Consider the following 20,243-nt stretch of genomic DNA (forward strand, 5'->3'; position numbering starts at 1 on the left):
GGGACTTATGAGAAGCTACCCTGTTAAGGAGAACCCGATCGGTTCAGCGGTTAGCGAGATCCTTCGGTACAGACACACAGACAGACACACAGACAAACATCCTGTTACTTTAGTATAAGGATAACAGTTGATTGAAAAGTTTTTATCCACATAACTTTTAACCATTGACGTTCAGACAAACACTCTATCTCTGTTAGTTAAGGATTTAACTTACGTTGTCTTCTTGATGTATGGTGGTTGTGTCACTAGAGGCACATCTGAACTTATTTCCAACTCCTAAATGATCATAAAATACCACATCAATTATAGTTAAAAAAAGAAAAGAAAAATGTTTAGGGGGGAGGCCTTTATTCAGGAAGATTTTTCTTAGGATAGTGGTGATTCCCTCTCCCAAAATTGTTATAAACCTTGTATGGACTTTGCCTAGGGCGCGCTGGAGGTTCCCCCACCTTCCTAATATGATTTCTTTCGAAAAAATAGCTTAAAACCACTACAGGTATATTCAATAAAGAGTATCACCCTATCGGTTCAGCGGTTACTAAGCTCTTCAGTTTCAGACAGAAAGACAGACAGACATCATTCTACTTAATAAAAAACAAAATGTTTGTCTGTCTGTACCAAAAACATGTATTTCATATTTGTTCTTTTTAAACATTAAACTAAAATTTCTTATTGAAAACAAATAATAAAATTAATTTACCTTAGAATTTTCTCTGATTTTCTCCGAAATTTCATCTGATTCTTTACCTAAATATTCAAAATAATATACTAGAAATATCTTTCCAGTGGGACTTCGAAACCGATTGATATCCACTGGATTAGAACTGGATCTAGGCCATACTCAAAAATAATGTATCGTATCGTTTTCTACGAATATAAATGTGCAATAATAATATTAAAACCAATTTTGAAAGCCCGTGCCTTTGGTAACTCGTGGCTAACACAACTGGTTTTAATCTTAAATTGTACATTTTTATATCCGCGGAAAGCTGTTTATAATACAATGCGATAAAAAACTATTCCGGTATGTCTTCGAAACCAATTGGATTATAACTGGTTCTTAGTAATACTGAAAAGTAATTTATTTTAAACAGTTTCCACTGAATAATAAAATAAAAATGATCATATTAATCTTATTATCTTCCATTTTACTATATGCAGAAAGCTGTCTATAATACCAGACGATAAACTACTCTAAAAATACTTTAAATGAAGAATTTTATTGTTCCAAATGTTAGTTGATTATAGAGTAGCTTCGCTACTAAAAAACATTAAATAAAGCATAAAAGAAGCCATTGAAATTGATTAATTTTATAAAATTCAATACCCAAAATATTAAATATGGATTTCTTAGATTTTAAAGTAATGAATGTTTTTCAATCCTAAAGATCGATGAAAAAGAAACCCTTTTCAGTTTTAGAAGCTTCTCTTTGCTTCTGTCCATCAGTCCGTTTTGTTCGTGAATATAGAATACGTGGATATTGTGAGATATTCTAGCATACCCTAATAAAATGTTTCTCCAAGCTGGCTATTATAACGAAACCCTCATTCCCCCTCTTACTTTACCCCATCCTCTCCCCTGACTATGGAGTAACGTACTGACCAATATCTGAGGACTATATTTACAACCTAAATAGACGATACAAATTTTCATATCACAATATCCACGTATTCTATATCCATTGCTATGATAATGGGAAAATAATCTGAATTTTTTGTGAAGATTATTTCCCCCTGTACCGGATCGGACGTTCTTATTAACTTTTTAAAAAAACCAAGATAGCCCGCCTCGAGCGGTGTGACGGTGCTACTCGTTGAGTTGGTAACGTTGCGGCTGAGAGGATACAAGAGCGAAGCGACTCGTTCCCTTCGGTTGAACGTCTCCGATAAGTTAAAGAACAAAACTACTCGCAAGTACCCACAGGGGATTTATAAGTTTCTGGATAATTACTGGCAGCTAGTAATAGCTGCAGAAAAATTGGAGTTGGTACTCTACTAACAACTGCTTCTGCAGAACTGATATATTTTTAATAGACAAATATAGTTTACACAAATTAATGAATACATATTATACATATAGGAAAGTTACAGAGTATTGGAGGGCGTTTTCTGATCATACAGGGATGGCTGGGGATACACGTAGGTCTGCACATGACATTGAAGCAGGCCGGAGTGTATGCTGAGTTTCCCGAATAGTCACGTTCAGTTGTGCCGGGGAAATCTCCGTGATGCATTGAGGATGCCATCCCTGGATATCTGGAGCCTTTCTAATAAAAGTACATAAGTTAAATATCTCCTAAAACCTACACGCGTAGATTATGAAAAGGTCAAATGTACATATTTATGCGCAGATAAATATGTATATTGATTTCTTGGAAAATTTTGAGAGCTCACATGATAATATCATACTATTTCACAGAATATAAAAAGTACTAATGTTTCATAATTTTAACTCGAGATCCGTCATTTGTGGGCTTAAAAATGCAAATAAAAGTAAAATCAAAAGAGAAAAATAAATGCTTTAAAATGCTACTAATTTCATAAAAATCTGTCCACTCGTTTAGGATATCGAAAATGTCATTCTGCTTATTTTATAAGTATCTCAAGTAAGCCCCACTACATTTTCTCCCCTTTTTATCTGGCTAGACAGACATGCCAGATAACATAACGCTCAAATTGGCAAAGACAATAGACTAGACGGCCAATTATACCTATTATTCTGTCATGGTATTAAGGTTGATATCCTAGGTGATCTAGTCGCAGTGTTGTACGATGGCAAGGATGCAGGATCCAGAATGGTAGGCTGTATCTCTGTCATCTGTATCTTCGGGGTTGATGTCGTTGGTAATAGCGACGTTGTCTCTGCTGCTGTAGTAGGTTCTCGCCTCTCAGTTCTGGTATCGGCCTTCTTCTTTCTCATAAGCTTCTGGTAGGAATGCTTGTTATAAAGGTAAAGGTGGGCAACTAGGGCGATGGCGGCTCCAGGGCCTACACGTAGAAATGTGAGGGTGATGCATATCAGATCAGTAATAAATTTTAGCCCTAGGATGACCAGGCATGCGAATGCCATTAAATCGCCGTATTCATGGAGCCAGCTCTTGACGCTGCTCCATAAGTCAATTTCGCGTTCCATGTCGGGCACTAGATTATCAAGGGTGTACAGGGGTAGGTTGTTGGTCGAAAGTTGGTTACAATTTCCGTCTCCAATGCAGAGTCCGTAAGTGATCTCCTTCAGGCTTGCTTTGGTGTAGGAGGGGAAGGTGAGGGTGTGTAACCATTCAGCTCTTTCTCTTTCCGTGTAGATTCCTCCATGGCTGTAATCCGTCCAGTTAACTAGAGGGGTGTCGATGGTCATCTCCATGGGGGCCTGAGTCTTGATGATGGCGGGGGTCAGCTGTACCCAGCCTTTCTTAGACTTGACGGTTAGGGGGAAGGTCGCCGAACATGTTACCCTTGTAGAATGCAACTTATAATGTTTAGTTGCAGCATCTGCATAGCCACCAGGATCTAAAGGTATATCTTGATAGCAGTTGACGTCATCCTTGATCTTCTGGGTCCTCTTGGTGCACTGGAAGGTCATCAAAAGATCTCCCTTCAAGAGTCCATAGGTCTGCTCGTGTAGCAGGACCGGTTGGTCTGCCTCTCCGTGGTAATGGGTCTCGCATATGGTCTTCCGTAGTGTTACATCTAATTGACTGAAGGTTTGGTGCATACTATAGGCTAAATAATTTAAGTGTACCGCAGCTTGAAGGTTAACATCTATCTGTCCGGGGTCGATGGTGGCGAGTCTGCTGAGTTGGCTGGTCTTGCCCAGGTAGATCCCGTCGTGGTCCGTGGTCAGGACATTGAAGGGGCAATGCATTAACTTCATTGCGCCTGTAGTGTTGAGTAAAACTTGTTGTTGGTGGTCCACTAAATAGGTGTCCATGGTGGTGAGGGGGTTGATGGTGTTGACCATCTGTAGAGTGCAAGAACTGTCGTTGATATTCCACACGAAGGTCGCGGCGCCAGTGATGCACTCCCCTTTGATGATATGGACATGGTAGAGATAAATGGTCTGTTTCACTCTCTACCTTGTTATTACTAACCAGGAATGTCTCTTCTTTAAGTAGGATCTGGTACTCGGCTAGCTTCAGGGTGTTGTAGTGGATAGTGTCGCCCATGCGGATGGTCTGCCCAATGCAGGTGATCTTGTCATCTTCCATCTTCAGGGATCCGGCTAGGGTTGCCGAAACATAGGTAGGGCGGTTAAGTTTCACTTTGATTGGATCACCGTAGCCAGAAATTTGATATTCCTGGACTAGTGACATGCGGCGGCAATTTTCTGCAGTAATCTCCTCGTGCCTCATCGTTTGGGGTACCTGCTGCAACTTGAGATGGCCCCAAACTCCGCACTTAAAATGGTATAAGGATACCCTCACTTCGCAGGAGTATCCATATACCTTAGTCAGGGTTGGTCGTTGTAAAATTGTGTAGCGCTCCTTCACTGGAACTTCTTCTGTAGGTTCCTCGGCTCTGCATATTGTTTCCTTGTTGAATTTCTTGATGGTAGAAGGGTTTGTGCAATCTATAATGTCGAGTGAGTAAGCCTCACTAGTTGGTGCTACCAAAGCCGTTAGCACCGCGATCAGTGGTAGGAAGATTATCAACATGATAAAATTCCACCTCGCGAGTCTCTAGGATCACCGCTTGACAAACTCGTTGATTCTTGTTGAACTCCACTGCTTCGGTACTAAGGTTCCAAAAGACTGCTTGTATCTCGCCGGTGTAGTTGCTGTCCACTAATCCTGCTAGTAGAATTACTCCTTCCCGTTCTATGCTTGAACGGCCGAATAACTTGAGAAAATATCTGGGGGGTACACGAGTGTGTAGCTTGAGGGGGATGCAAGTCTGCTTTCCAGGGGGAAGGATTGTGTGGGCGGGGCAGTATATGTCATGTCCCGCACTTTCTCTCGTACCCTTGTGTGGCAACTTTGCTCCGCGTTTGACGGGGATTCTGATTATCCGCGCAAGTGTCGCCACTGCTGGCGGGTCCATTTCCTCGTCCGAGCTTTCCAACACCTCTTTGCTCTCTTCCACTTGCTGTTGCCAAAGTGTCCCACTCCTCTGTTTCTTGCCTCCGGATTTAGCCCTCTCCCCTTTTTCGGGTGAGTCCGTGTACGGCTCCTCATTGTCGCTTAGAGCGCGCTTCTCTACCCGGGGTGTGGAAGGGTATGTGTATGTAGCTCGCTCGCGCTCTCTATCTCGGCGCGTTTGTGTTTGTGGGGGCGAGCCTCTTCTCGGGCTTCTCTCTCTATCGGGGGTTCGCTTGGCATCTTTCCGTTGGATGCCGGAACCTGACGGCTCGCAAGATCGATCTCTCTCCCTCCCTCTCTTCTCACTCTGCTCTCTGCGCGGTGTGCGCTGCATCGTTGGTGATCTGGATGGTGGTGTGTCCGGTAGGGGAAGGTTGAGGGGGTCAATGTTGGGCGGTGGTGGCGGTGCTCCTCCCGGTACGTTGGGTGGTCCTCCCTCTTCATCGCTGTCATCCCCATTTGAGAAATCAACTCTTGGATTAGGCGGCTTCGCCTGTCTTTCTGGATTCAAGGGAATTTGTTCCCCTGCTTCATCTCCGTCTTCTTCGAATGGTTCTGGGGGAGAAGTTGGGTCTCCATCTGTCATTGCTGGGGGGTAATATGGTTTTAACCGACCAACATGGACAACCAAGTCTTCCTTTTCTCCCGCTGGTATTGTCTGGATTCTATATAAAACGTCGGCACACTTCTCGGTAATTAAGTATGGTCCACTCCAATGTTTGGTCATCTTCTTCTTCGCTTTACCATGGTTGGGTGCCAAATAGAAAACCTTTTCGCCTACTCTAAATTCGCGATCGTTGTGGTACTGCAAAGCATTTCTTCGAATGGTGCTTGCTTGACTCTTTGCCATGGCTTCATACATGGTCGTGTATCTATCCAACAAATTTCTCACTGCTGTGGGAATATCCCTGTCATCGTCGGGGTTTGGTAACCGCAAAATCAAATCCGCGGGTAGAGTAGCTTCTCTACCCTGGAAGGCGAGAAAGGGGGTCACGCCGGTGGTGCTGTGTATCCTTGTGTTGTAAGCCAGGACAACTCCAGGTAGATACTCTGGCCATGAAGTCTCCCATCCTTGGATCACGGTTCTCAGCGTCTCTTCCATGGTCCGGTGCCACCTTTCTGTAAGGTTGCTCTGGGGGTTCGCCACGGGGCCTAGCTCGTGCTTGACACCGAGTTTCTGCAAGAGCTTCTTCATGATGGTGTTGCAGAACTCTTTCCCCTGGTCGCTGTGGAATGCCTGCGGGCATCCAAAAGTGCAGATAAACTTGTCCATTATCATCGTAGCGACCTCATCAGCGGTCTTCTGTTTCAAGGGGTACGCTTGAACAAAGCGCGACCATCCGTCCTGCAGCGTCAGGATAAAATTGTATCCTTCTGGTGTTGTGTCGAACTTGCCTACCACATCCATGTAGATTGTCTGCAGAGGATACCCATTTTGGATGGGCACGTGCGCTCCTATCTTGATGTTGGCCTTGATGTTCTTTTGAACGCAGTCGTGACAGATGGCGATCCTCAGGCGGATGTCTGCTTGATGTCCCACATAGTAGAAATTCCTCAAAAACTTTGATATCGTGGAATGCATGCCAAAGTGCGCTCCAGTGGTCGTTCTGTGGGAGTGATTGAACACCTCTTCTCTCAGGGACAAAGGAACCATTATCCTGCGTCGTTTCCCTGTGAAAGTCTGTATCTCCTGCTCTAGAACTCCATCTTCTGCGATCCTCAAAGTGTCAAAACTCTCGGCCAGCCGGTGCACGTCCCTACTCTCTCCACGTAAGGTTGCCTTATCGGGTGCACGCCGGTCGTGTCCAATCCATCTACGAACCTTTTCTAAAATAGGGTCGTCTAACTGATGCCTGTATACTCTGTCTCTATACCGTTCTCTGCTGTTGGGAAGCTCGTCGGCGGGCTCGTCTGCCACAGCTCCGACATACTCCTCCTGCTCAGCCTCTTCCTCGGCTGTCGGGTCTGGCATATCAGCGTCGGTACGCCGGCTTAACGCGTCGGCGTTGGTGTTGAGTCTCCCCGGCCGATGAACCACACGGAACTCGTAACCAGCCAGCTTCTCTGTCCACCTGGCCATCATGCCAGTGTTCTTCTTCAGTGACTTCAACTGCTTGAGGGCGCTGTTATCCGTATTTATTTGGAACGGCTTGAAGCTCAAGATCGTCCGAAACTTTCTGATGCCATAAATAACTGCGGAGGCTTCCCCCTTCCACGAGGGATATCTCTGCTCTGCTCCAGTTGTCTTACGTCCCATGGCGGCGATCAACCTTTCGGCGCCATCTTGAACCTGACTCAATATCGCACTAATGGCTCGTCCTGAATAGTCCGTCGTCAGTTGAAACGGAGTATCAGCTTCAAAATCAGGCACAGCTTGGATGGGTGCATTCTGGAACTTGTCCTTCAACTGCTGGAACTGCTCGTCCATCCCTGAGGTCCACTCTAGCTTCGTGGCCTTCTTCTGTGCATTCATCTCACATGTCAAGTCAGCGTACTCAGGTATGAAAGTCCTGTAGTACCCGTAAAAGCCGAGAACGCTATTCAGTTCGGCTACTGTCTTCGGCGGCGGCCAGTTCTTGATGCGCTCCACGTACTCAGGCACCATCCCAATACCTTCCTTACTCAGCATGTGGCCAAGGTATTGTATCTTCTTCTGGAACAACTTGCTCTTCTTTGCCTTCAGCTTGATTCCAGCCTTGCGGTGGGCCTCAAAAACCTGTCGCATCTGTGGCACATGATCAGCAACTCTCAGGTTATATGATATTACGTCGTCGAGATAGCATTGCGCTATCTCGCTCCCCAGCGGGTTCATGGCGGTACTGATGAATCTGCTGTAAACCGCTGGTGCTGTGCTGATGCCGAAGGGCATGCGGCGGAATTGCCACAAACCCATTGGCGTGGCAAAAGCCGTCAGCTCCCTGGATGCTGGATCGATGGAGATGTTGAAGTAGGCAGCCGTGGCATCTAACGTAGAATACACACGGTGCCCTCCTGCGCGGTCCAATAGAGTCTGTATCCTCGGCAGTGGGTAGCTGTCTTGCTCGAGACAGCTGTTCAACCTGCGGAAATCCACTGCCCATCTGATCTTTCCATCTTTCTTGCGCACAGGAACAAGGGGGCTCGCCCATGGTGATGAACTCGGCTCGATCACTCCTTGGTTGAGCCAGTCGGCCATCTGCGCCTCTAGGTCCTTCAACATCTTAGGGTTCAATTCCCTGTATCTCTACCGAATGGGCTCTGTTCCTGGCTTGAGCTTCAACTTCATGGTTACCAGGTCTGTGTGCCCAGGGGCCTCTCGACTGAATATGTCTCTGTATTCATAAATAAGCTCCTTGACTTGCTTCTTGACATCGGGGTGCTCGTTCAGTAGTTCGTTGTCCTCCATCTCCAGGTCCTCCCACACTTCCTTGAACGTGGGGTTCTCCATCTGCTCCTTCGTCATAGGCTTGCTGGGGTCGCTCTCGTTGGTCTTGGGCATAGACTGTATATACTCGTGGGGCTCTCTCAACACCAAGCTGTCGGTGTTGATCACCATACTGCTATCCTCACAAATCTCGGCGGTGAACACGCATCCGGCCGATGCGACACACGGCTGCTCCTGAAGGTTCACAACAGGTATGCGGACAATCCCATTTTGTTGGGCTCTGTATACGCCTTCCAGCACACGCACTGGACTATCATCTAAAACGGTCTCTTCTACCATGACAGTCATTTGCGGTCGGAGTTCTCGACTAGGAAGAAAATTCAAGACAGACACTGACTCTGCTGCGAGAATCCTAGTCGCTTGGACGGACAAACGAACGGGACGCGGCCGCTTACCTACTGCGACGGTTTTCAAACGAACGGCCGGCCCTTGGGAATTACAAAGCGGTCCCTTGACATTATGAGTCCAAACGTTTTTGCGCTCAAAATCAACTTTTGCTTTTTGCTTAAAAGAAAGTTGCGCAACATATGATTCGACGGAATCCGGTTTAAGTGCTAAAAACTCATGTGAATGGTGCACATTACCATTCGCAAAATTATCTTCGGCTTTACATAATTCTTTAACAGTGGGTTTACAAACATTTAAGGCACTACTATAGCTACTTATTTCTGCGTTCAACTCCTCGAAGGCTCGTAATGAAACAGACCGCTCTTCGTCTTCTGAGGCACTTGGAGCCTCGGAGTCGATGGACTGTACAAGCGGGACTCTCGTCTGCTTCACGACTAACGCCGCCTGCACCGGTGATGAATAATCTAGAACTCCACGAATCTCCTCGACCCACTTGCACCCAAGGTTGATGGGGGTGCGAAGCTCAGGTATAACCAGGGCCTCTCGGATGTAGCTAGGACAGTCATCTCCCAAGATGACGCTGATGTTGTAAACACGGCCGATGACGTCCATATCTCTGCCATTCGCCGCTGTTCCTACTGTTAAATCGCAAGGAACGATCGGCAGCTGTAACTTCCGGGCTAACTCCTCATTTACGGCGAATCCTTCGTGCAATTTATTACCGGTATCGATGAGACCGTAGGTCCGCACAGTTGGTCCATTTGCACGCAGGCTGATCTTGCCATGGCCCGGGTGCCTCGTCGTCCTTGCATCTGATTGAGGGTGGTAGGGTCTACAGCTGCTGAGGAACTCCGCCCTACCGACGGGAGCCCTCTCTGCCATTTTTTGAAGTCTTGCTTCGGTGGCCAACTGCTTCCAGACAGTTGACATCTCCATAGTACTGGGCTTGGTCATCATCACCTATGCCACTGTTGTTGTCTCCAGGATCGTTGGCACGCATCTCTCGCACGGCATTGCGGGCACGGTCTTGCTGCTGTCTGCCGCGTCCATTGCCGCTGGCGTTCTTCTCCTGGTTCCTCTTGCGCACGTTCGCCAGCCGGTCCTCAGGAATAGTACACGTCTTCTGCCAATGGCCAGGCGTGCCACACCGCCGACAGTTGCCTTTCGGCTTGTCTTTGGTGGCACCGCCCGTACCTTTACTCGCTTGCTGCTTCTTCTTAGGACAATTTCGCGAGTAATGGCCATTCTGGTTACAGTTGTAGCACTTGACGCTACTGTTCCCATCTCCGACAGCGTTGACCTCCATATCCTCCGTGCCGTCGTTGCGATAGACAACACGGTTGGACGTGGCGAGGCCATCCATGGAGGTATCCTCAGCATCTCCATGGTGAATGAGTTGACGCTGCGTAGCAATTTTATTCATGATGGTGGCTGGTGATTCCAGGTAACTGACAGAAAACTCTTTTCCATACCTCTCGATGGCGTAGACCAAGGGTTACCTCTTTTCGGAATTGCTGTGGGTCACGGTTGTCCGGGGAATAGGCTTTCAACCACATCTGCTCTTTCTTAGCAAGGTAAGTCTGGGGAATCTCGTTCTTGCCCTGCGACAACTGCTTGTACGCATCCTTGTTGATGTCTGAATCCGAAGGTGCTAGAAAGATAGCGTCCAGCCTGTCCATGACTTGGTCGTAGCTGAGCGAATCTTGGTTGTCGGCGACTTCTCTGGCCATCTGGAACGCTTCCCCTTCGAGACTCTGGATGTATTGGCCTTTCCTGCCCTCCTGGTCTGATGGATGATGACGGGCGATTTTAAACGCGTTCTGCATCCTCGTCTTGTGGCCGTCCCAGTCCTCTCCTGCACGGTTACAAAAACGAGGGAAATTCTGCTTGTTAAGCTTCCTGCGCTGGTTCTCCAACCAGGTATTACCTAGCCAATGAGCTGAGCCTGCTCATTCGGCGCTCCTTCCAGCTGAGCCTCGTGAATCGCACGATTCAAATTCAACTGTTCTAGGTCGGCAGCTTGCGCCATCGTTGAAACTTAACGAAAGTTCTTCAAAATTTAAAGAAAACTTTACCAAGTTGGTGCTCCAAGCGTCAGAATGGTCCCACACTGGTTTCCAAATGCAATATTCTTCGTCCTTTCTAGCCTCAGTTCTCATAAAAACTGTCTGGTTGCACACAATCGTCCGAAATTACCGTAGTTCCTCGGGGTAATTTCCACATAATCTCCTGTTGAGCACTTTAGTTTATCCAAACACAGCTGACACCAGTTTGACTGTACCAGATCGGACGTTCTTATTAACTTTTAAAAAAAACCAAGATAGCCCGCCTCGAGCGGTGTGACGGTGCTACTCGTTGAGTTGGTAACGTTGCGGCTGAGAGGATACAAGAGCGAAGCGACTCGTTCCCTTCGGTTGAACGTCTCCGATAAGTTAAAGAACAAAACTACTCGCAAGTACCCACAGGGGATTTATAAGTTTCTGGATAATTACTGGCAGCTAGTAATAGCTGCAGAAAAATTGCAGTTGGTACTCTACTAACAACTGCTTCTGCGAAACTGATATATTTTTAATAGACAAATATAGTTTACACAAATTAATGAATACATATTATACATATAGGAAAGTTACAGAGTATTGGAGGGCGTTTTCTGATCATACAGGGATGGCTGGGGATACACGTAGGTCTGCACATGACATTGAAGCAGGCCGGAGTGTATGCTGAGTTTCCCGAATAGTCACGTTCAGTTGTGCTGGGGAAATCTCCGTGATGCATTGAGGATGCCGTCCCTGGATATCTGGAGCCTTTCTAATAAAAGTACATAAGTTAAATATCTCCTAAAACCTACACGCGTAGATTATGAAAAGGTCAAATGTACATATTTATGCGCAGATAAATATGTATATTGATTTCTTGGAAAATTTTGAGAGCTCACATGATAATATCATACTATTTCACAGAATATAAAAAGTACTAATGTTTCATAATTTTAACTCGAGATCCGTCATTTGTGGGCTTAAAAATGCAAATAAAAGTAAAATCAAAAGAGAAAAATAAATGCTTTAAAATGCTACTAATTTCATAAAAATCTGTCCACTCGTTTAGGATATCGAAAATGTCATTCTGCTTATTTTATAAGTATCTCAAGTAAGCCCCACTACACCCCCCTTAATCATCCATAAGCGAGAGAAAAAAAGTCCGAGACCATCCATAAATAAAGTTTAAAACCATTCCTCGTCCTATGTAAAGCCTCCCTTACCCAATAGGATCACTAGCTACAGAGATCCTAATGAACAAACAAGAAAACTCTTACATAAAACAATAAACTTTGCTACTTATGAATGATGTCATCCTTGTTGATATTTAAACTAAGCAATGAAAAGCTTTTTTTTGAAAAGAAATCAAAGCCCAAAATTTCTAGGATAAATAATATTTAGATATACAGGGCAAAATATAATAATGCTGCACAATATGTTTGAAGTAAATAAATGTCTGTTTGTCTGTCTGTCTGTCTGTGTTTACCGAAGGATCTTGCTAACCACAGCACCAAGAAGTGGGAGGGGGAGGGGGGGGGGGGTGACGTTTTCATCCTATTTTAGGGTTAAGCAGTTACCAACTCATTTACTTTTCTGATTTTACTTAACATTTAAAAATGTTTCAACTGAAAGAAAACATATTAAATTAATGAATTATTTTTTCTTTTGTGGGTTTGTCAGAAATATTAAGGGATTAGAAAACGGAAGAAAAAATTACCATTTTTATATTAAAGTCATTAGATGAAAAGTTTGGGCACTGCAAGTCTTAATTAAAATATCATTTAGTTAGAAATCGTTCACAACCCAATTTAAAAAGGAAAAAGTCTACTTTATCATTCTCATTGCTTTGCATTGCATTGCACCTCAGTTGCAGTGAATCAAGCAATAGTAGCTTGGTCGTTTTAAATTATTAAAATCATTAAAGATTTAGGTTAACAAATGATAGAACGTGTATATTAACCAACATAATATATAATAATATGTCCCTATACTTCCTGGTTTACTAATGACTTCTATGAGAAAGAACCCATTTTGAATAAGTAAATAGATGTTTTATGAAAGAAACCATTTTGATTTATTTTTTTAGGTGAAAGATAACTTAAAAAATAGCCTTCATAATCTTAGAAATCTTATATAACTTATATGCAACTTTCATTCATGTAAACTTTAACATTATTTAACCAGAATATTGGCAATAAGGGAATTTACAATTCTTCCTACTCCATTCCTGCCTTTATATTAATCCCAAGGTTTTTAGACACATTTGCTCATTTGTTGACTTGAAAAACTTTTAGGACTTTAATGAAACCTTGATTGGTTGGTACAAACTAGCAGTGTCAATATTTTTCGACCAATAATCTTATCCTAGAAAAGGGGTAATTTTATTTATCATTAGGGGTAAATCTTAACATACCTTTGTTAGATGAATTGGCGCCATTTTCAGAAGTATTTGGCGCGTTTTCTTCCTGATCAGGTTTGGTTTGGCCAAATCCTTCAATATCCTCAGGATTAACTCCAATAACAATGACTTTCCTATCTCCGTTGCTTGTAAACCGTTCATCGGGCTAAAATATAAAAATTTCTAGATTATTTATAATACAAAGTAGAATGATGTCTGCCCGTCCGTCTGTCCCTTAAGATCCCGGTAATCACTGAACCGATTGGATTCTACTCTTCAGGAAATATACCTACTGGTACTGTGGTGGTTTTAGGCTATTTTATTAGCACCCCAAACCACCCCCCCCCCCAAAAAAAAACCCGAAAAAAACAACCTCATTTAAAAAAAAATCAGTTTGAAATTAGTGGTTGCATTCCCAATTTTTTCCCTTTCTTTTTTTTTAAATTACCTCTTGGGGCAAAGCCGCTAGTATAAGATAAAACATTATATATATTTGTAACGGGGTAATAACTTCTTTCAATATCTCTTTCCTAGCGGCTACGGCCCTAGAGACATCTAGGGGCATTTGGGTAGGGGAAGGGAAAGTCACCCCCTCCCCAAAATTTCAATTAAAAAGAAAAAAGTTTAGGCAACCTTATAGGAAGGGAAACCCAGTATGTCATACATCACCTATGAGAAGCAAAATTGAGATCTTTTGGTAGAGACAGACAGACAGACACACACACACACACACAAGCAGAGGTCCTGTTACTTTTGTATAAGGAATATTAAGAGGATGGTCAATGCAAAACATCAGAAACAACCCAGAACAAGCGATAATTTACTAAAAATGTAAACTCAAATAAAGTGAAAACATTTAAGCATTTAACAAAATTGGAAACAAGTATTGCCAAGCGACTAAAATACTTAAAATTGGTGGGGTGGAAGTCAACCCCCACTTTCAATTGAAGTTTTATAAAGAAAATGTTTGTGGAAGGGATATCCAGTAAGTCATAGAGTGGTGCTGCCTAGTGGCACTCAAAAAGTATTTTTGTTTTGGTATTTTTTGGCGATTTCCTTTGGGAGGATGATTCTAGCCTCCCGTAAAATAGTTGTAAATCTTCCCAGGACCCCTGAGAAACTAAATTGTAAAGGAGAACAATTTTGGCTCTTCAATACAAACATACAGACACAGACAAATCCTGTTACTTCATTATAAGAATATGGTTCCTACCTTGTCTTTTCTAAGTGGGCGACACTGCACTTCAGATATAGTTTCACACAACCATTCAATTCCATCTTTGTAGAAAATTAGCTCAATTTTCAGAAAAAATAAAAAAATTAAAATGCAGCATAAAATATCAACAAATATATATGACTTTTTACTTCAGATTATTTTTAGTAATTTTTTTTTCTTAGAGCCGATGTTTGTCATTGAATTAGGTAAAAATTATCTCAAAAACACTTCTTTTTATGAAAATAAATGTGGAATAAAATAAAATTTTGGAAAAAATATAGTATTTTTTTTATTTTAAATTTGATTTATTGTATATAAATTTTATGTTTGCAGAAACTTTTTAGAAAAAAAACAAACAAAAAAGTTATGATTAAACCATGATTTTTTATTTCTATTGTAAGGATCTTAGTAAATTCAAAGATGACATGGCCATCAAATCCGAATAATAAAGTATTCTGCCACAAAAAAAGTGATTTAATGATAATTATTCTAATTATTTAATAAGAATTTTCCTTGGAAGGTGGAATATCTAATAACCATATAAATCCGCTAAAGAACCAATCACACTTGAGCATCTGTACGTAGATACATGTACTGAATTCCTTTTTTCGTCAGGATTTTACGTTTACGATTTTACAGAAGTCAAACCAGATTTTTTAGCCTATTAATCAAGATATTGTTCAATTGTTCCTTTCCCTAAAAATCCAACTTGTAAACGAATAAAACAAATAGATTTTTGTACAAAAAGTCTATTTCATGCTATAGGATAATGGCTTTTTTGTTAGTATATATAACGAATCATAACGTTAGTTAAAATTTTGATTTATTGTGTTTGAATTTTTGAGCTAATTGTGCCTATTTCAACTACAGTTGGCTATAAGAATTATATATCAAAATCTTGGCCTTATATGCACATGAATATGATCATTGTTGGGTAATTTTTTCTTTCTTTCTCCATTTCTTTTGCTATATTCCATTATCTTTCCCTCTGTCTCTTTTTCTTCTAATCAATTTTACTAATCTTTCTTTCTTTTTCTTTTTTCTTATGTTTTCTTTTCTCTGTTACCCCTTTTCTCCACTCTATTTCTTCCCCAATATATTTATCATCCAAGAACGTCCAAGCTTTTTTATTTGAGTGGGGGGAGGGTAAAAATAAAAAAAAATTGGGGGTTAATCCAACCCCCTCCCCCCCTTGGACGTCAATGTTATCATCCTTTTTTATTATAGTTTTGATATTATCCTGAGTATCTTTTCTAGGTAGGATTGGATCTATTAATCTCTTCTGATTGGATGCTCTTCCAATTTGCCTAAACAGTTTCATTTAGTTATTTCTGAAGTTTTTTCTCATATATACTTAGTTATATGTAAATCAAATCAAAGTAAATATTTGTTTATTTCGGAAGCTCACATGAAAGGCTATCTTTTCTAAAACAATTGTGTTTTGTTATATCCTAATAATTAAGTGACAGGATGTCTGTCTGTTTGCTTTCTGTGTGTTTGTCTGTATGTTTGTACTGAAGGATCTCGCTAACCGCTGAATGATTCTCTTTTATAAGAGAAGCATCTGATAGGTCATATAAAGGTTCATAATTTTTTTTGGGGAGGGTACGAGTACGACCCCCCCTCATGAGAAATTGTCCCTAGTAAAATATCCTCTATTTCTTTCTTAGTCTTTTAAAAACTAACATTAAAAGTAGTTAGTGTGTTACATAGTAATAATATAAAAAAAAACTGTAAATAGGGTTGAATTCCCCATCCAAAAAAGTAATATTGAAGTTGCTGCGCTACTTAATGACATGATCATCTTTGTTAAAAAGTTCCAGGGAGGGAGGGGACATTGGGTTGTACATTATATTGGTACCCAAAGTTTTATAACAAATTTTCTAATTAGTTGGCTTAGAGATTTTGATACTTTTATGACATTTTGATAATTGGTTGGTTCAAAGTACCAGTGTCAGTTCCTAGGGTTATTTTTGGGTATGTATATTGTATATCAATTTAACGTCCATTGTATTATCCCTTAAAAATTTGGACTTACCTCTTTATTCTGTTCAATGCTTGAGAGTTAGTTAAGAACAATTCATAATCTAAAAATTAATTTTACATAATAATAACTATTTTTGAAAATTAAAAATATTTGGAACATTTCTTTTAAAAAATCTGACTAATTTTTAAACAGAATTGATTACACTATTTAAAAAAAGTTGATCGATATTAAAAAAAACAAACAATTTTTAATTTTACATATTCATTCAGACAATACAAATTATTTCAATGTCAATGTAAAAAACTTAAATTTAAAATGAAGATATAATTCAAAGGATTTTTACAAATGTTTTGGAAGATTTTTTGTATATAATAATTTATAAAAATATAGATAAACAGATAGATAAACAAATAGTTAGATAGATATATAGATAGATAGAAAGAGAGAAAGAAAGAAAGATAGATAGATAGTTAAATAGATAAATAGATAGATATATAGATAAACAAATAGTTAGATAGAGAGATAGATATAAACATGGATAGAAAGATAGATAAATAGAAAGAAAGTTTACCTGAAGGTTCCAGAACAAACTTGATGGGACCACAGGATCCAGCCTGGCTGTATGAGGTTCCTAGCTGGCAGAATTTCACAGGATTTCCAATCAACTTTGGGAGCAATAACGCCTAAAAAGCAATTAAACAAGGATGTTAACATTCATAAGTAGGAAAGATCAAAAAGAAAAATAATTTACTAAACTAAATATAAATAAAATTTTAGATGTCTATCTCTCATAGCAACTAAATTAATCACGTAACCCAATATAACCTAACCTAAAAAAACCTACCAAAATCCATTTTAAAAATACGACGAATCGCCCCTTAAGGGGCGTTGCCACGGAAGGAACTACACCCGACATTTTTAAAGCCCAAAATAAAATTTAGCCTTAAGTGGTTATTTGATTTATCTGATTTTATGTTGTCATCCTTGTATATTTCTTCAGAGCAATGTGTACAAAATTACGACAGTACAAATTATATACAATGAATGGCACAAAATCTACAAGAGTTTTTGATAGGTTTTTACATAATACAATACAATCATAAAAATTTTTTTCTCACAAATTAGCTAATCAATTAACAATTATTGACAAAACGGTAGTTTGACAAAATTAAAAAAAATTTGAATTTTGAAAGATTTTACTTATTCTCTTTAGATAGACTAAAACATTGGGTGCACACAGACAATTTTGACAACCCATTTAAGATTTTTGACAACCCCATTAAACCTAAATCGAATGGGGTGTGAGACTTTTAATACCCTGACCCCCCAAGTGGCTGTTTAAAGGGGGTGTATCAGGGGGTATAGGGAATACGACACCTACAGTAAGTATATTCTATAGTAAGTATATTCCCTGAAAAGCAGAACCCAATTGATCCTGTAGTCATTATGATTACATCCATACGAAAAAAAACGGACATAAAAATGTACTGACATCCTTATACTTTGTACTATATAATTTAATGAATGATTTTCTCTAAATCTAGCTTTACTTTCTCGGAAACATATATTTGGAAACTGCAAAAGCCAAGCCTTATTTTAAAAAAATGGATAGGCTACAAAAAAAGTCTTAATAATTTGCTACGAAAATACGCCAATAAAAATAATATAATCACGCCCAAATTTAAGATTGAAGTAAAAAAAACCAAATATGACAAAATCCATAAATGATGAAATTTTCCAATGATGATAACAGAATTACCCCTTCTTTGTAAATTTTGATTATGTGTTGAAAAGATTGAACACTTCCATAATTTGTACCATAGACATTCAATGGTGACGGTAAAGGGGTGTTACGCCCCTCATACATTGAAGTTGAAACCATGTTAATTTTTAAATATTATATTACCCCCTAAAATCTTTGAAACCCCTCATTATACCCCTATCAAAATAAAAAGCTGGGACGTCCATGGTTTAGTAATATTAAAGTTTTATTCAGAAGGGGAAGAATAAACACTTATACCATGATTCTATCTCAGGGACGTCCAAGCTTTTTATTTTGAGGGGGGAAATGAGGAGTTCCAAATGTTTGGCAAAGTTAAACACCCTCTTTTCCAACCATAGGACGTCTATATTTATCTGTAAATTTACTGTTAAAATAAAATAATTAAAATTATTTTTCTTTATTTTTATAGCACCATTTCTGCCAAACACACGGTAAGGAATTTTAGTGAAATTTTGCATCTTAAATCATAGTGGTGGTTATACTTAAATTTTACACATATGTAAGTCACAAAACAATGGATAAAAAATTATGATAAACATTAAACCCCTTCTTTGAATATTCAAGTTATTAGTTGAAAAGATTATTGTTTATTTGCCACCAAGGACGTTCAAGGGGGGGGGGTAAAGGGGTGATTACCCCCCTCCCAATATCAAAGTTACCCCCAACCAACCATTAAAACCATTTATCTAAATAATGTTGAACATAATAGTAAATGTTCCTTATAACAACCCCACTCATAATCTGTCTATTCCATCTTATAATATCTGATTTACTACAATAATTATCTTTTATGTAACTTTATATCTCATGGATTAGCAGCCACAGCCGAAGTTTATTATTCGTGAATATGCGGCCAAAGCTGAAACGTACTAATGGAAATGCAGGGAGGGAGGATACATTGGACTGTAAATTATACTGGTTCCAACGCCCTTATCTCATTCGTTGGCTTTTAAACTTTGAGGAATTCTATTAAATCAAGACTGTACATACAAACAGCTGTATAAAATTTAAATAATTCTACATTAGGAGTTAGTTTTTAACAATTTGCAGCTGCACTATAGAATAAGGCGGCTGCAAGTATCTTAAATTTGTTATTTTAATTCAAAATTGAAATTGAATCTATTCCTTTTTTAAAAAATGATAATGATATTATTTATAAAAAAGTCTATAATAAAATAAAATTCATTATATTTTTTGTTACATTCCAGAGACGTTTAAGGAGGGAGGGGGTAGAGGGGTGTGTATCCCCCTTAAACTTTGAAACCCCTTAACACCCCCCCCCCTTCAAGGAAAACAGCTCACTGTGGGCTAGAAATGAATCAAGACAAAAGTACGTGCCGAGCCCTGGGACCTATGTATGGTGAAAAAGACATAAAACCATGATGATTCCAGGTAAAACCAAAATATTTCAGCGGGGGCTTTTTGAGAAAATTAGATTTGAAAATTTCAAGTTCAATTTTCACCCCCTAGGAGTTGCCGCATAATCATGACAAGAAAAGCAAATATTATTTATTTTAAATTTTGAACAACTTTGCTTTTATGAAGTCCTTCCTAAAACCTCTATATATGATTTATTTTAGGCTGAATTTTCGTGACCTTTGCAAAGCAAATGATAAAAATGGCCATTTATTAACTCCCTTCAGGAGTGGTTTTATGAAGAACTTTATAAAAGCAAAGTTGTTCAAAATTTAAAATAAATAATATTTGCTTTTCATGATTATGCGGCAACTCCTAGGGGGTGAAAATTGAACTTGAAATTTTCAAATCTAATTTTCTCAAAAAGCCCCCGCTGAAATATTTTGGTTTTACCTGGAATCATCATGGTTTTATGTCTATTTTCACCATACATAGGTCCCAAGGCTAGGCACTTACTTTTGTCTTGATTCAATTCTAGCCCACAGTGAGCTTTGACGTCCTTTATTTATTGCTGCGCTACTGATGGTCATTCTTTACCGTGTTTTCTGAAGGGCTTAAAT

The 20,243-nt window shown here is 40.0% G+C and overlaps 1 protein-coding gene across 1 annotated transcript in view; it reads right to left on the reverse strand.

Moving 5' to 3' along the window:
* LOC145305418 (uncharacterized) overlaps positions 1–20,243 on the reverse strand; it is a 58,144-nt gene that overhangs the window by 10,597 nt on the left and 27,304 nt on the right. Inside the window, exons 5-12 of the mRNA XM_080147035.1 lie at positions 17,056–17,167; positions 16,536–16,584; positions 15,738–15,804; positions 15,353–15,371; positions 14,495–14,559; positions 13,297–13,447; positions 701–747; positions 215–276 (exon numbers count right to left, since the gene is read on the reverse strand). Of these exons, the coding sequence (XP_080003161.1) occupies positions 215–276; positions 701–747; positions 13,297–13,447; positions 14,495–14,559; positions 15,353–15,371; positions 15,738–15,804; positions 16,536–16,584; positions 17,056–17,167 (572 nt within the window). The remainder of the gene's footprint in view (positions 1–214; positions 277–700; positions 748–13,296; positions 13,448–14,494; positions 14,560–15,352; positions 15,372–15,737; positions 15,805–16,535; positions 16,585–17,055; positions 17,168–20,243) is intronic.

The sequence above is a fragment of the Acartia tonsa genome, chromosome 14 (genome assembly GCF_053477335.1).
Source record: "Acartia tonsa isolate MP-2025a chromosome 14, ASM5347733v1, whole genome shotgun sequence".
NCBI classification, from domain to species: domain Eukaryota; kingdom Metazoa; phylum Arthropoda; class Copepoda; order Calanoida; family Acartiidae; genus Acartia; species Acartia tonsa.